The 14,713-nt window shown below is 47.7% G+C and overlaps 1 protein-coding gene across 4 annotated transcripts in view; it reads right to left on the reverse strand.

The window, feature by feature from the left end:
• rell1 (RELT like 1) overlaps positions 1–14,713 on the reverse strand; it is a 44,989-nt gene that overhangs the window by 11,104 nt on the left and 19,172 nt on the right. For all 4 annotated transcript variants that reach the window (XM_045211101.1, XM_045211100.1, XM_045211099.1 and 1 more), the window contains 2 exons: positions 13,310–13,384; positions 11,901–11,955 (listed from right to left, as the gene is read on the reverse strand). In XM_045211101.1, the coding sequence (XP_045067036.1) occupies positions 11,901–11,955; positions 13,310–13,384 (130 nt within the window). The remainder of the gene's footprint in view (positions 1–11,900; positions 11,956–13,309; positions 13,385–14,713) is intronic.

Below are 14,713 nucleotides of genomic sequence, written 5' to 3' on the forward strand. Positions count from 1 at the left end.
TCCAGCACACTGGTGATACAGTCTACACATCCCTAGCACAGTCTTCACATTTTGCTGAGATTTGTGCAAAGTTGGTCGACACTTATTACAAAGAAATGCACGGCTGTAATGGCTGCCAAAAGGTGCTTCCACCAAGTAGTAACTTTGGGCTGTGAAGACATACGCTATCAAGACTTCTTCATTTTAAAATGTTTTATTAATCTCACAACGAGGAACGGTTTAAAACCAGACGACCAGAATCTGACCTTAGTAGAAGACGTTGTCGTAGTCATGATCATGACCCCTGGTCCCGGAGAGCTACATGGTGTGAAGGCTCCAGAACAACAGTAACACACCCGATTCCACTAATCCAAGTCTTGTCCAAATCATTTTATTTGTGGGAAATATGGGATTCAGTGCAGTGACCAAAAAAAAAACCTGCGCAAACTGCTGTTCTTCATAACCGATGACCACCCCTTTGACACTAAATGTCCAAACTGCTGTTCTTCATAAACGATGACCACCCCTTTGACACTAAATGTCCAAACTGCTGTTCTTCATGACCGATGACCACCCCTTTGACACTAAATGTCCAAACTGCTGTTCTTCATAACCGATGACCACCCCTTTGACACTAAATGTCTAGAACTCAAAGTACGGTTCCCTTTCCAGGCGACCAGCTACCCTCTATTGTTTTGGCTTATCCTTAGGCAACCTGAAGCGGACCGGTGTGTGAAAGTGTGTGTAAATCTGTGTAAAGTAGAGGAGTGAGTTTGTGGGTGTATGTATATATACACTGAATATCCCAAACATTAGGATTTAACATCAATAAGTGATCATAACGTTCATCTGGATTCACCTTGTCAGTCTACGGTGCATTCAGAAAGTATTCAGACCCCTTTTTTTTGTTACAGCCTTATTCTAAAATGAATTATTTCCCTCAAATCTACACACAATACCCCATAATAACAGAGCAAAAACAGGTTTGTAGAATGTTTTGCAAGTATTCAGACTCTTTGCTATGAGACTCGAAATTGAGCTCAGGTGCATCCTGTTTCCATTGATCATCCTTGAGATGTTTCTACACCTTGATTGGAGACCACCTGTGGTAAATTAAATTGATTGGACATGATTTGGAAATGCACACACCTGTCTATATAAGGTCCCACAGTAGACAGTGCATGTCAGAGCAAAAACCAAGCCATGAGGTCGGAAGAGTTGTCCGTAGAGCTCCGAGACAGGATTGAGTCTCTCCACAGATCTGGGGAAGGGTACCACAAAATGTATGCAGCATTGAAGGTCCCCAAGAACACAGTGGCCTCAATCATTTCTTAAAATTGAAGAAGTTTGGAACCACCAAGACTCTTCCTAGATCTGGCCGCCCGGCCAAACTGAGCAATTGGGGGAGAAGGGCCTTGGTCAGTTCCTCTGGGGAGATGGGAGAACCTTCCAGAAGGACAACCATCTCTGCAGCACTCCACCAATCAGGCCTTTATGGTAGAGTAGCCAGACTGAAGCCACTCCTCAGTAAAAGGCACATGACAGCCCGCTTGGGATTTTGCCAAAAGGCACCTAAAGGACTCTCAGGCCATGAGAAACAAGATTCTCTGGTTTGATGAAACCAAGATTGAACTCTTTGGCCTGAATGCCAAGCGTCACGTCTGGAGGAAACCTGGCACCATCCCTACGGTGAAGCATGGTGGTAGCAGCATCATACTGGTGGGATGTTTTTCAGTGGCAGGGATTGGGAGACTAGTCAGGATCGAGGGAAAGATGAACGGAGCAAAGTAGAGAGAGATCCTTGATGAAAACCTTCTCCAGAGCGCTCAGGACCTCACACTGGGGCGAAGGTTCACCTTCCAAAAGGACAACAACCCTAAGCACACAGCCAAGACAACGCAGGAGTGGCTTCAGGACAAGTCTCTGAATGTCCTTGAGTGGCCCAGCCAGAGCCCGGAGTTGAACCCGATCGAACATCTCTGGAGAGACCTCAAAATAGCTGTGGAGAGACGCTCCCCATCCAACCTGACAGAGCTTGAGAGGATCTGCAGGATCTGTCATACCCAAGAAGACTCAATGCTGTAATCGCTGCCAAAGGGGCTTCAACAAAGCACCGAGTACTTACGTAAATGTGACATTTCAGTCTTTCTTTTGAAATTATGTATTTGCAAAAAAATCTAAAAACCTGTTTTTGCTTTGTCATTATTGGGTATTGTATGTAGATTGATGAGGGGAAAAAACGACAATTTTAGAATAAGGCTGTAACGTAACAAAACGTGGGAAAAGTAGAGGGTCTGAATGCTTTCCGAATGCACTCTGTCATGGAAAGAGAAGATGTCCTTAATGTTTCGTATACTCAGTGTATTTGTAAAGTGGAAGAGCGTGTGTGAGGATCTGTGTGTAAAGTGGAAGAGCGTGTGTGAGGATCTGTGTGTAAAGTGGAAGAGCGTGTGTGAGGATCTGTGTGTAAAGTGGAAGAGCGTGTGTGAGGATCTGTGTGTAAAGTGGAAGAGCGTGTGAGGATCTGTGTGTAAAGTGGAAGAGCGTGTGAGAGATCTGTGTAAAGTGAAGAGCGTGTGTGAGGATCTGTGTGTAAAGTGGAAGAGCGTGTGGTGAGGATCTGTGTGTAAAGTGGAAGAGCGGTGTGAGGATCTGTGTGTAAAGTGGAAGAGCGTGTGTGAGGATCTGTGTGTAAAGTGGAAGAGCGGTGTGAGGATCTGTGTGTAAAGTGGAAGAGCTGTGTGAGATCTGTGTGTAAAGTGGAAGAGCGGTGTGAGGATCTGTGTGTAAAGTGGAAGAGCGTGTGTGAGGATCTGTGTGTAAAGTGGAAGAGCGGTGGAGGATCTGTGTGTAAAGTGGAAGAGCGTGTGAGGATCTGTGTGTAAAGTGAAGAGCGTGTGTGAGGATCTGTGTGTAAAGTGGAAGAGCGTGTGAGGATCTGTGTAAAGTGGAAGAGCGTGTGTGAGGATCTGTGTGTAAAGTGGAAGAGCGTGTGTGAGGATCTGTGTGTAAAGTGGAAGAGCGTGGGTGAGGATCTGTGTGAAAGTGGAAGAGCGTGTGTGAGGATCTGTGTAAGTGGAAGAGCGTGTGTGAGGATCTGTGTAAAGTGGAAGAGCGTGTGTGAGGATCTGTGTGTAAAGTGGAAGAGCGTGTGTGAGGATCTGTGTGTAAAGTGGAAGAGCGTGTGAGGATCTGTGTGTAAAGTGGAAGAGCGTGTGTGAGGATCTGTGTAAAGTGGAAGAGCGTGTGTGAGGATCTGTGTGTAAAGTGGAAGAGCGTGTGTGAGGATCTGTGTGTAAAGTGGAAGAGCGTGTGTGAGGATCTGTGTGTAAAGTGGAAGAGCGTGTGTGAGGATCTGTGTAAAGTGGAAGAGCGTGTGTGAGGATCTGTGTAAAGTGGAAGAGCGTGTGTGAGGATCTGTGTGAAAGTGGAAGAGCGTGTGTGAGGATCTGTGTGTAAAGTGGAAGAGCGTGTGTGAGGATCTGTGTGTAAAGTGGAAGAGCGTGTGTGAGGATCTGTGTGTAAAGTGGAAGAGCGTGGTGAGGATCTGTGTGTAAAGTGGAAGAGCGTGTGAGGATCTGTGTGTAAAGTGGAAGAGCGTGTGAGGATCTGTGTGTAAAGTGGAAGAGCGTGTGTGAGGATCTGTGTGTAAAGTGGAAGAGCGTGTGTGAGGATCTGTGTGTAAAGTGGAAGAGCGTGTGTGAGGATCTGTGTAAAGTGGAAGAGCGTGTGTGAGGATCTGTGTGTAAAGTGGAAGAGCGTGTGTGAGGATCTGTGTGTAAAGTGGAAGAGCGTGTGTGAGGATCTGTGTGTAAAGTGGAAGAGCGGTGTGAGATCTGTGTAAAGTGGAAGAGCGTGAGAAGAGCGTGTGTGAGGATCTGTGTAAAGTGGAAGAGCGTGTGTGAGGATCTGTGTGAAAGTGGAAGAGCGTGTGTGAGGATCTGGTGTGAAGTGGAAGAGCGTGTGTGAGGATCTGTGTAAAGTGGAAGAGCGTGTGTGAGGATCTGTGTGTAAAGTGGAAGAGCGTGTGTGAGGATCTGTGTGTAAAGTGGAAGAGCGTGTGTGAGGATCTGTGTGTAAAGTGGAAGAGCGTGTGTGAGGATCTGTGTAAAGTGGAAGAGCGTGTGTGAGGATCTGTGTGTAAAGTGGAAGAGCGTGTGTGAGGATCTGTGTGTAAAGTGGAAGAGCGTGTGTGAGGATCTGTGTAAAGTGGAAGAGCGTGTGTGAGGATCTGTGTGTAAAGTGGAAGAGCGTGTGTGAGGATCTGTGTGTAAAGTGGAAGAGCGTGTGTGAGGATCTGTGTGTAAAGTGGAAGAGCGTGTGTGAGGATCTGTGTGTAAAGTGGAAGAGCGTGTGTGAGGATCTGTGTGTAAAGTGGAAGAGCGTGTGTGAGGATCTGTGTGTAAAGTGGAAGAGCGTGTGAGGATCTGTGTGTAAAGTGGAAGAGCGGTGTGAGATCTGTGTGTAAAGTGGAAGAGCGTGTGTGAGGATCTGTGTGTAAAGTGGAAGAGCGTGTGTGAGGATCTGTGTGTAAAGTGGAAGAGCGTGTGTGAGGATCTGTGTGTAAAGTGGAAGAGCGTGTGTGAGGATCTGTGTGTAAAGTGGAAGAGCGTGTGTGAGGATCTGTGTGTAAAGTGGAAGAGCGTGTGTGAGGATCTGTGTTAAAGTGGAAGAGCGTGTGTGAGGATCTGTGTGTAAAGTGGAAGAGCGTGTGTGAGGATCTGTGTGTAAAGTGGAAGAGCGTGTGTGAGGATCTTGTGTAAAGTGGAAGAGCGTGTGTGAGGATCTGTGTGTAAAGTGGAAGAGCGTGTGAGGATCTGTGTGTAAAGTGGAAGAGCGTGTGTGAGGATCTGTGTGTAAAGTGGAAGAGCGTGTGTGAGGATCTGTGTGTAAAGTGGAAGAGCGTGTGTGAGGATCTGTGTGTAAAGTGGAAGAGCGTGTGTGAGGATCTGTGTAAAGTGGAAGAGCGTGTGTGAGGATCTGTGTGTAAAGTGGAAGAGCGTGTGTGAGGATCTGTGTGTAAAGTGGAAGAGCGTGTGTGAGGATCTGTGTGTAAAGTGGAAGAGCGTGTGTGAGGATCTGTGTAAAGTGGAAGAGCGTGTGTGAGGATCTGTGTGTAAAGTGGAAGAGCGTGTGTGAGGATCTGTGTGTAAAGTGGAAGAGCGTGTGTGAGGATCTGTGTGTAAAGTGGAAGAGCGTGTGTGAGATCTGTGTGTAAAGTGGAAGAGCGTGTGAGGATCTGTGTGTAAAGTGGAAGAGCGTGTGTGAGGATCTGTGTGTAAAGTGGAAGAGCGTGTGTGAGGATCTGTGTGTAAAGTGGAAGAGCGTGTGTGAGGATCTGTGTGTAAAGTGGAAGAGCGTGAGGATCTGTGTGTAAAGTGGAAGAGCGTGTGTGAGGATCTGTGTGTAAAGTGGAAGAGCGTGTGTGAGGATCTGTGTGTAAAGTGGAAGAGCGTGTGTGAGGATCTGTGTGTAAAGTGGAAGAGCGTGAGGTCGTTTTAAGACCCTGTGGGAGACCTTAAGACCGTTCGTACGCATAAGAACCGTCTACCACTAACCCAATGTGTGCGTGAGTTTTCTCCTGGTCCAGAGAGGAGTAGTGTAATTACTTAAGTGGTGTCAGTGGGAATCAACACACCGCACTTTTATTTGTCTCCATGGAAATTGGCCTGGAATCTTTGGCCTGATGAAGGGGAGAGGGAGAGAGGAGAGGGAGAGAGGAGAGGGAGAGAGGAGAGGGAGAGAGGAGAGGGAGAGAGGAGAGGGAGAGAGATGCATAGATAAAGACTAGAGAGGGAAGAGAGAGACTGTGTTGAAATAAAAAGAGGTTAGTTTGTTGCAAGACACTTAGTCAGCTGAAGAGATGGGGGAGTGATAAAGAAGGGATAAAAAAAGTGAGGAGAACAGGAGAGCTCACAGAGAAAGAGGGACAGAGAAAAAAATGTGGACAGACGGATGGTGGAGGAGAGGGTAAGGAGAGGGGGATGGTGGTGAGCTCACAGACCGAGGTATGGTGGAGGAGAGGGTAAGGAGAGGGGGATGGTGGTGAGCTCACAGACCGAGGTATGGTGGAGGAGAGGGTAAGGAGAGGGGGATGGTGGTGAGCTCACAGACAGAGGTATGGTGGAGGAGAGGGTAAGGAGAGGGGGATGGTGGTGAGCTCACAGACCGAGGTATGGTGGAGGAGAGGGTAAGGAGAGGGGGATGGTGGTGAGCTCACAGACAGAGGTATGGTGGAGGAGAGGGTAAGGAGAGAGGGATGGTGGTGAGCTCACAGACCGAGGTATGGTGGAGGAGAGGGTAAGGAGAGAGGGATGGTGGTGAGCTCACAGACCGAGGTATGGTGGAGGAGAGGGTAAGGAGAGGGGGATGGTGGTGAGCTCACAGACCGAGGTATGGTGGAGGAGAGGGTAAGGAGAGGGGGATGGAGAGCTAGCACAGTAACAGGGCTGAGAGAGATTGTGGATTAATGATGAGAAAGAGAGAGGGGCACTGCAGCAAGTCGAGGAGAGGAAGTTAACTACCGCATCCAGAGATAGAGAAACAGAGAGAGAGAGAAGAGAGAGAAGGGAAGAGCGAGAAAGAAAAAGGGAGAGAGGGGAAAGAGTGAGCGAGCGAGAGAACAGGGAAGACAGAGAGAAGAGGGAAGAGAAGGATGAGAGCTAGCACAGTAACAGAACTGAGAGAAACTGTGGATTAATGATGAGAGAGGGGCACTGCAGCAAGTCGAGGAGAGGAAGTTAACTACCGCATCCAGAGATAGAGGAAGAGGGAAAAGAGAGAGCGAGAGAGAAAGAGAGAGAGAGGGGGACGGAAGAGAGAGAGAGGAAGAGAGAGAGAGGGGGACGGAAGAGAGAGAGAGGGGGGACGAGAGAGAGAGAGGGGGGACGAGAGAGAGAGGGGGGGACGAGAGAGAGAGAGGGGGACGAGAGAGAGAGAGGGGGACGAGAGAGAGAGAGGGGACGAGAGAGAGAGGGGAGAGAGCAGAGAGGAGAGAGCAGCGAGGGAGAAACGAGCGGGAGAAACGCAGCGAGAGAGAGAGCAAAGCGAGGAAAGCAGCGAGGGAAGAGCGAGCGAGGGAGAGAGCAGCGAGGAGAAACGAGCGAGGGAGAGAGCAGAGCGAGGAGAAAGCGGCAGGAGAGAGCCAGCGAGAGAAAGCGAGCGAGGGAGAGAAAGCGAGCGAGGGAGAGAGAGCGAGCGAGGGAGAAAGCGGCGAGGAGAAAGCGGCGAGGAGAGAGGCGCAGGGAGAGAGCGAGCGAGGGGAGAGAGAGCGGCGAGGAGAGAGAGCGAAGCGAGGAGAGAGAGCGAGCAGAGAGAGAGAGCGGCGAGGGAGAAGAGGGCGGAGGAGAGAGCGAGCGGGGGAGAGAAGAGCGAGCTGAGGAGAGAGAGCGAGGCGAGGGAGAGAGCGGCGAGATGAGCAGAGAGAGAGCGAGAGAGAGAGCAGGAGAGAGAGAGAGAGAGAGAGGGAGGAGAGAGAGAGAGAGCGAGGGAGAGGAGAGAGAGGCGAGGGGAGAGAGAGAGAGCGAGGGGAGAGAGAGAGAGCGAGGGGAGAGAGAGAGAGAGCGAGGGAGAGAGGAGCGAGAGGGAGAGAGAGAAAGCGGCGAGGAGAGAGAGAGCGAGCGAGGAGAGAGAGAGCGGCGAGAGAGAGAGCGAGGGAGAGAGAGAGCAGCGAGGAGAGAGAGAGGAAGAAGCGGCGAGGAGAAAGCAGGCGAGGAGAGAAAGAGCGAGCGAGGAAAGCGGCAGAGGAAAGCGAGCGAGGGAGAAGAGAGCGAGGGGAGAGAAGAGCGGCGAGGGGAGAGAGAACGAGCGAGGAGAGAGAGAGAGCAGGAGGAGAAGCAGCGAGGGAGAGAGAGCGAGAAACAGCGAGAGAAGAGAGAGCGAGCCGGAGAGGAGAAAGCGAGCGAGGGGAGAGAGAGCAGCGAGGGAGAGACGGCGAGGAGAAAGCGAGCAGGAGAGAGAGCGAGGAGGAAAGCGGCGAGGGGAGAAAGCGAGGCGAGGGAGAGGAAAGCGAGCGAGGAAAGCGAGCGAGGGAGAGAAAGCGGCGAGAGAGAGCGGCGAGGGAAAGAGATGGCGAGGGGAGAGAAAGCGAGCAGGAGAGAGAGCGAGCGAGGGGAGAGAGAGCGAGAGGCGAGGAGAGAGGAGCAGGGAGAGAGAGAGAGCGAGAGAAGAGAGAGAGAGAGAGAAAGCGAGGGAAGAGAAGCAGCGAGAGAGAGAAAGCGGCGAGGGAGAGAGAAGCGAGGGAGAGAGAGAGCGAGAGGAGAGAGAGCGAGCAGAGAGAGAAAGCGGCTAAGCGAGGAGAGAAGCGAGAGAGAAGAGCGAGAGAGGAGAGAGAGCGAGGAGAGAGAGAGCCAGGGAGAGAGAGAGAGCGAGGGAGAGAGAGAGCGAGGGAGAGAGAGAGAGCGAGGAGAGAGAGAGAGCGAGGGAAGCGAGAGGAGAGAAGAGGGAGAGAGAGCGAGGAAAGAGCGAGGGAGAGAGAAGGAGGAGAGAGAGAGGAGAGCGAAGGGAGAGAGAGCAGCGAGGAGAAAGCGAGGGAGAGAAAGCGGCGAGAGAGAAAGCAGGCGAGGAAAGCGGCGAGAAGTGTGGAGAAAGCGGCGAGAGAGAGCAGCGGGGAGAAAGCAGCGAGGGAAAGAAGAGCGAGCGAGGAGAAGCGGCGAGGGGAGAGAGAGAAGCGAGGGAGAGAGAGAGAGACGAGGAGAGAGAGAAGAGCGAGGAGAGAGAGCGAGGGAGAGAGAGCGCGAGGGGAGAGAGAGAGAGCGAGGGGAGAGAGAGCGAGCGAGGAAAGAGATAGAGGGGGGGGGGGGAATGGTCCAGTTGCACAAAATACTAATTCCATCTAGACACTGTTGCCCTACAGCACACAAAAAAAAAAAAACTATACATACCTCGGCCTAAACATCAGCACCACAGGTAACTTCCACAAAGCTGTGAACGATCTGAGAGACAAGGCAAGAAGGGTCTTTCTATGCAATCAAAAGGAACATAGAATTCGACATACCAAATAGGATCTGGCTAAAAATATTGCCCTTTATGGTTGTGAGGTCTGGGGTCCGCTCACCAACCAAGAATTCACAAAATTGGACAAACACAAAATTGAGACTCTGCATGCAGAAATCTGCAAAAACATCCTCCGTGTACAACGTAAAACAACAAATAATGCATGCAGAGCAGAATTAGGCCAATACCTGCTAATTATCAAAATCCAGAAAAGAGCCATTAAATTCTACAACCACCTAAAAGGAAGCGATTCCCAAACCTTCCATAACAAAGCCATCACCTACAGAGAGATTAACCTGGAGAAGCGTCCCCTAAGCAAGCTGGTCCTGGGGCTCTGTTCACAAACACAAACAGACCCCACAGAGCCCCAGGACAGCAACACAATTAGACCCAACCAAATCATAACAAAAAGAGAATTACTTGACACATTGGAAAGAATTAACAAAAAAACTGAGCAAACTAGAAGGCTATTTGGCTCTAAACAGAGAGTACACAGTGGCAGAATACCTGACCACTGTGACGGACCCAAAATTAAAGGAAAGCTTTGACTATGTACAGACTCAGTGAGCATAGTCTTGCTATTGAGAGAGGCTGTCGTAGGCAGACCTGGCTCTCAAGAGAAGACAGGCTATGTGCACACTGCCCACAAAATGAGGTGGAAACTGAGCTGCACTTTCTAACCTCCTACCAAATGTATGACCATATTAGAGACACATATTTCCCTCAGATTTCAGAGATCCACAAAGAACTTGAAAACAAACCCAATTTTGATAAACTCCCTTATCTACTGGGTGAAATACCAGTGTGCCATCACAGCAGCAAGATTTGTGACCTGTTGCCACAAGAAAAAGGGCAACCAGTGAAGAACAAACACCATTGAAAGTACAAGTTGGTGGTCTGTTGATATCCCTCTGGTGGTGTGGGGGCTGTGCTTTGGCAAAGTGGGTGGGGTTATATCCTGTCTGGTTGGTCCTCTCCGGGGGTATCGTCGGACGGGGCCACAGTTTCTCCCGACCTCCCCGTCTCAGCCTCCAGTATCTATGCTGCAATAGACTATGTGCTGGGGGGCTAGGGTCAGTCTGTTATATCTGGTGTTATTCTCCTGTCTTATCTAGTGTCCTGTGTGAATGTAAGTATGCTCCCTCTAATTCTCCCTCTCTCCCTCCCCTCCCGGAGGACCTGAGCCCTGGGACCATGCCTCAGGACTACCTGGCCTGATGACTCCTGGCTGGCCCCAGTCCACCTGGTTGTGCTGCTTCTCCAGTTTCAACTGTTCTGCCTGCGGCTATGGAACCCTGACCTGTTCACCGGACGTGCTACCTTGTCCCAGACATGCTGTTTTCAACTCTCTCTCTCTCTACCGCACCTGCTATTTCAACCTCTAAATGCCCGGCTATGAAAAGCCAAGTGACATTTACTTCTGATGTACTGACCTGTTGCAACCTCTACAACCACTGTGATTATTATTTGACCCTGCTGGTCATCTATGAACGTTTGAACATCTTGGAGAAAAATCTGGCCTTAATGGCCATGTACTGTTATAATCTCCACCCGGCACAGCCAGAAGGGGACTGGCCACCCCTCAGAGCCTGGTTCCTCTCTAGGTTTCTGCCTTTCTAGGGAGTTTTTCCTAGCCACCGTTCTTCTACATCTGCATTGCTTGCTGTTTGGGGTTTTAGGCTGGGTTTCTGTATAGCACTTTGTGACATCTGCTGATGTAAAAAGGGCTTTATAAATACATTTGATTGATTGAACCCATATTTATGTTTATTTATTTTCCCTTTCGTACTTTAACTATTTGCACATTGTTACAACACCGTATATAGACATAATGTGTGTGAGTGTAATGTTTACTGTTTCTCCTTTTATTCATTTAGGCAATGTAAACATATATGTTTCCCATGCCAATAAAGCCCTTTGAATTGAATTGAGAGAAAGCTGCACGGTGAGCACGGAGCGTCGTTGGGAAATGAGTGGTGTCCCGTCTCGCGGACTTTGCCGGAATACCCAATGCCATACCTCATCCTGCCTCGCTACGATTTATTCATCCCGACACATCTCTCCCTCTCCCTCCCTCCCTCCCTCCCCCCCTCTCCCTCCCTCTCCCTCCCTCCCTCTCCCTCCCTCCCTCCCTCCCTCCCTCTCCTCTCCCTCCTCTCTCTCCTCCCCTCTCCCTTCTCCTCCTCCCTCCCTCTCCCTCCCCCTCCCTCCAGATGAGTGTGTGGGTGTGTCTGTTCTTTGATGGACAAGGCTCTTTCTATGAACTGTAAAGTCAGACCTACTCACCATTCACAGCAACAAAGACATTCTCAATGAAACTGTCAAGAGGTCATGTCACTATTATGAATCAGGCTGCTTTCTGCCTATCCTGAGCTGTTTAGTAAGTCAATGCTAGTATAAATGTAGGTAGCCATAGTTTCATTTCCAGTCTCTGTGAAATGACTGGTCCCCTTTGGGGTGCACCGATTCCGCAATCAGAATGACCATATAATAATAAGATCATATTGATATTGTGAGTCGTAAAAGTCCTGGGTGTGCTGGCCTCAATCCAAACTCACTAAGCCATAAAGACTGTCTGAGAGACCAGCTCGACTTTGACCCAAAGACACCACTTGAGCTCGGGGCCATAAAAAAATAAAAATAAAAAAAAACTTAAGGGAGACAACATTGCCATCTAGTGGCTAGGAAAGTAATCACACCCAAGTGGTACTGTATCCTTGGAAACCAGCCCTAAAAAGCCCTTTGGTGGAATTTTAGAACATTTTCATAGGCCTCGACGTTAATGACATCAGACAACCTTAAGAGAGGTTGTGAGTTACTTTAAATGTTCCATTTCAGATTTGATGTATATTTAATGAGTGCTGGTAGTTTGACTTAGGGCAGCCAGCAGCAGAGTTTTATTACAGAAGCCATGACAGTATACTTACCCATCTGAGTCTATGCTGGTTTCAGGAACCATGGCTTTGAGGGCATCGGAGTTCGCTGTAGAGATAGATAGTAGAGATAGATAGAGAGAGACAGAGAGAGAGAGAGAGAGAGAGAGACAGAGAGAAAATATGGCGTGGGAATTAGCAAGGAGAACGCGGAAGCGACATCAAAAGGGGAAACATTTATTGGAATATGGTTGTAGCCGATAAGCCCCAAACACAATTAAATGGTGCACTGCATTCAATTACCGGGAGCACATTCAGTCCTCAGAATATAACCTCTGCGTGTAGGCTATGTAAGAATGCATTATGAAAACAACAGTGTCTTCTTGAAATATGGGACACATTAGGGCTATAATTAATAAGCCATTACTAAGTATGAAGACAAAAAGTATGGGACAAGAGTATCCACATATTGGTCGACACTTTGAAAGTCATATTGATAAGGACAATTGAAGAAAAAAAATATGTTACACATATTTAATTACTACATCACTAATAACCTATAACAAATGAGGGCAAATGTCAATGTGCTTCAAGGACACGTGATTAGCAGTATAGGAACATATTGGCTAACACTTCAGTCGACAATAACTAAATCCATAAACAGATATGAGGACAGACGTGTGTTAACAGGACCATGTGTACGTCCTGTTTCCTCTAGTCAGTCAAAACAAGCCGATTGCCCCACTAACTATGACTGTGCACTACACTATAAGCCTACCATCATATTATCGGTTATCATCTTATCATGTCTGGCTAGAGGGCATTTCAACACACCTTTGTTATCACCTGGAAGGAAGGAGAGTATTAGTAAGTACTAAGTCCGTAAGGGTTTGTGCAGCATGCCACGTGAGCGGGAAATAAAATTTGAGTTGAAGACTTCCTATATCGTCATAAAATCAGGCAATATGGCCCTATTAAGACTGGCTCCCAGAATGTGTGTGTGTGGGCGTGTGCACGTATGTGTGTGTGTGTCACACAATGTAACCTAATGAGGGTGAGTCAATGGTACGGTACTGGTGCTATCAATATACTTGTGATAACCTTGTGATACAACAGGATGGGGAATTCCACTCCGTTTACAAATCTATTGTAGCTATACAGCAGCTTCAGTAATTAGTGTACCATGTAAAACCACAGACCTACTCACCTCTACCGGATATCAGACAGGAAACACACACACACACACACACACACCACACCACCTCCTGTTAAAGACAGTGTGGTGGGAGAGGGCGACATCTCAGCACCAAGAGGTCTGATAGAACTGTGAAGTGACCTTTTGTTTGGCAGGGGGATTAAAAATCTACTTCCTGTCAACATCACCAGTTGTCTGGAGGGGAGTAGACAGCAGTGATCCACTATCTATAGACAAATCACTAGTTACAGTACTGTTGCCTAGTTACCTTCATTCTCCATGATGTATTGAACGATCTGTCCCACTGTGTCGTCGTTGCCCTCAACGTAGGTGTCGTTCAGCTCTGTAGAGAAACACACACAATTACAAAGAGAGCTCAATAAACACTGGAATACATTACTCTTCGCTGGCATGAAAGGCTGTGACTAACGTTCATTAGAAAGGCAAACATGATACCTGAGATGTAAAGGTACCTTACCAGACAGATGTTTCATCATAGGTCACTTATGTAATACACTGGGGGTTTGCCACAACACACAGTTAGGGCTGGGCAATACGGCCAAAATATCATATTGGATATCAAAATTATACAGTATTTCATGTTTTTTAATAATCATTTGTTTTAGGAGTTGTGCGTGACCCTAGGGGGGCAAAACACATACATTCTAAGTGATTTAAAATGGGTCTTTCTCCATTCTGATCGTTCAATTCAACCCTAAATAATTTTCAGCATTTTGATCAATTTCTGCACTTCCTGCACTCATTTGAGATCATTTCCACGTAGGGCTGCACGAAATGGGCAAACAAACCAGGCCTTATTTTTAACTCAAATGTTGCAATCCCCAAAGCCAACACCTCCATTGGTCGCCATTCCTTCCAGTTCTCTGCTGCCAATGACTGGAACGAACTGCAAAAATCTCTGAAGCTGGAGACTCTTATCTCCCTCACTAACTTTAAGCATCAGTTGTCAGAGCAGCTTACCGATCACTGCACCTGAACACAGCCTTTCTGAAATTTGCCCACCCAACTACCTCATCCCCATATTATTTATTTTGCTAATTTGCACCCCAATCTCTCTATTTGCACATCATCTTTTGCACATCTATCACTCCAGTGTTAATACAAAATTGTAACTATTTTGCACTACGGCCTATTTATTGCCTTACCTCCATAACTTACTACATTTGCACACACTGTATATATATTTTCTGTTGTATTTTTGACTTTATGTTTTGTTTACCCCATATGTAACTCTGTGTTGTTGTTTTTAATCGCACTGCTTTGCTTTATCTTGGCCAGGTCGCAGTTGTAAATGAGAACTTGTTCTCAACTGGCTTACCTGGTTAAATAAAAGGTTAAATAAAAAATACAAAAAATTGCGATTTGACTTGCGATTTAGAGCAAAACACTTGGGTGAACTGTTGGAATCATGGAAATAGAATGATTATTATAATTCTATAATTAGAATATAATAGTGGGCACTTTGAATACAGTGTTGTTTGACATGACAACGAAAGAAAATCCCAGGGAGGAGTTATTGTGGCAATGTAGGAACCAAAGTGTTGATAAGTGTTTTCTAGGGGAACCTATAATCTTTGCCTACATTTAAATGTTCTCATAGCTACTTCATGTAGTAAACATATTTTGCTTTGCGTATTCCTCTTTGATTTAG

Source organism: Coregonus clupeaformis, chromosome 35, assembly GCF_020615455.1.
Source record: "Coregonus clupeaformis isolate EN_2021a chromosome 35, ASM2061545v1, whole genome shotgun sequence".
NCBI classification, from domain to species: Eukaryota; Metazoa; Chordata; class Actinopteri; order Salmoniformes; family Salmonidae; genus Coregonus; species Coregonus clupeaformis.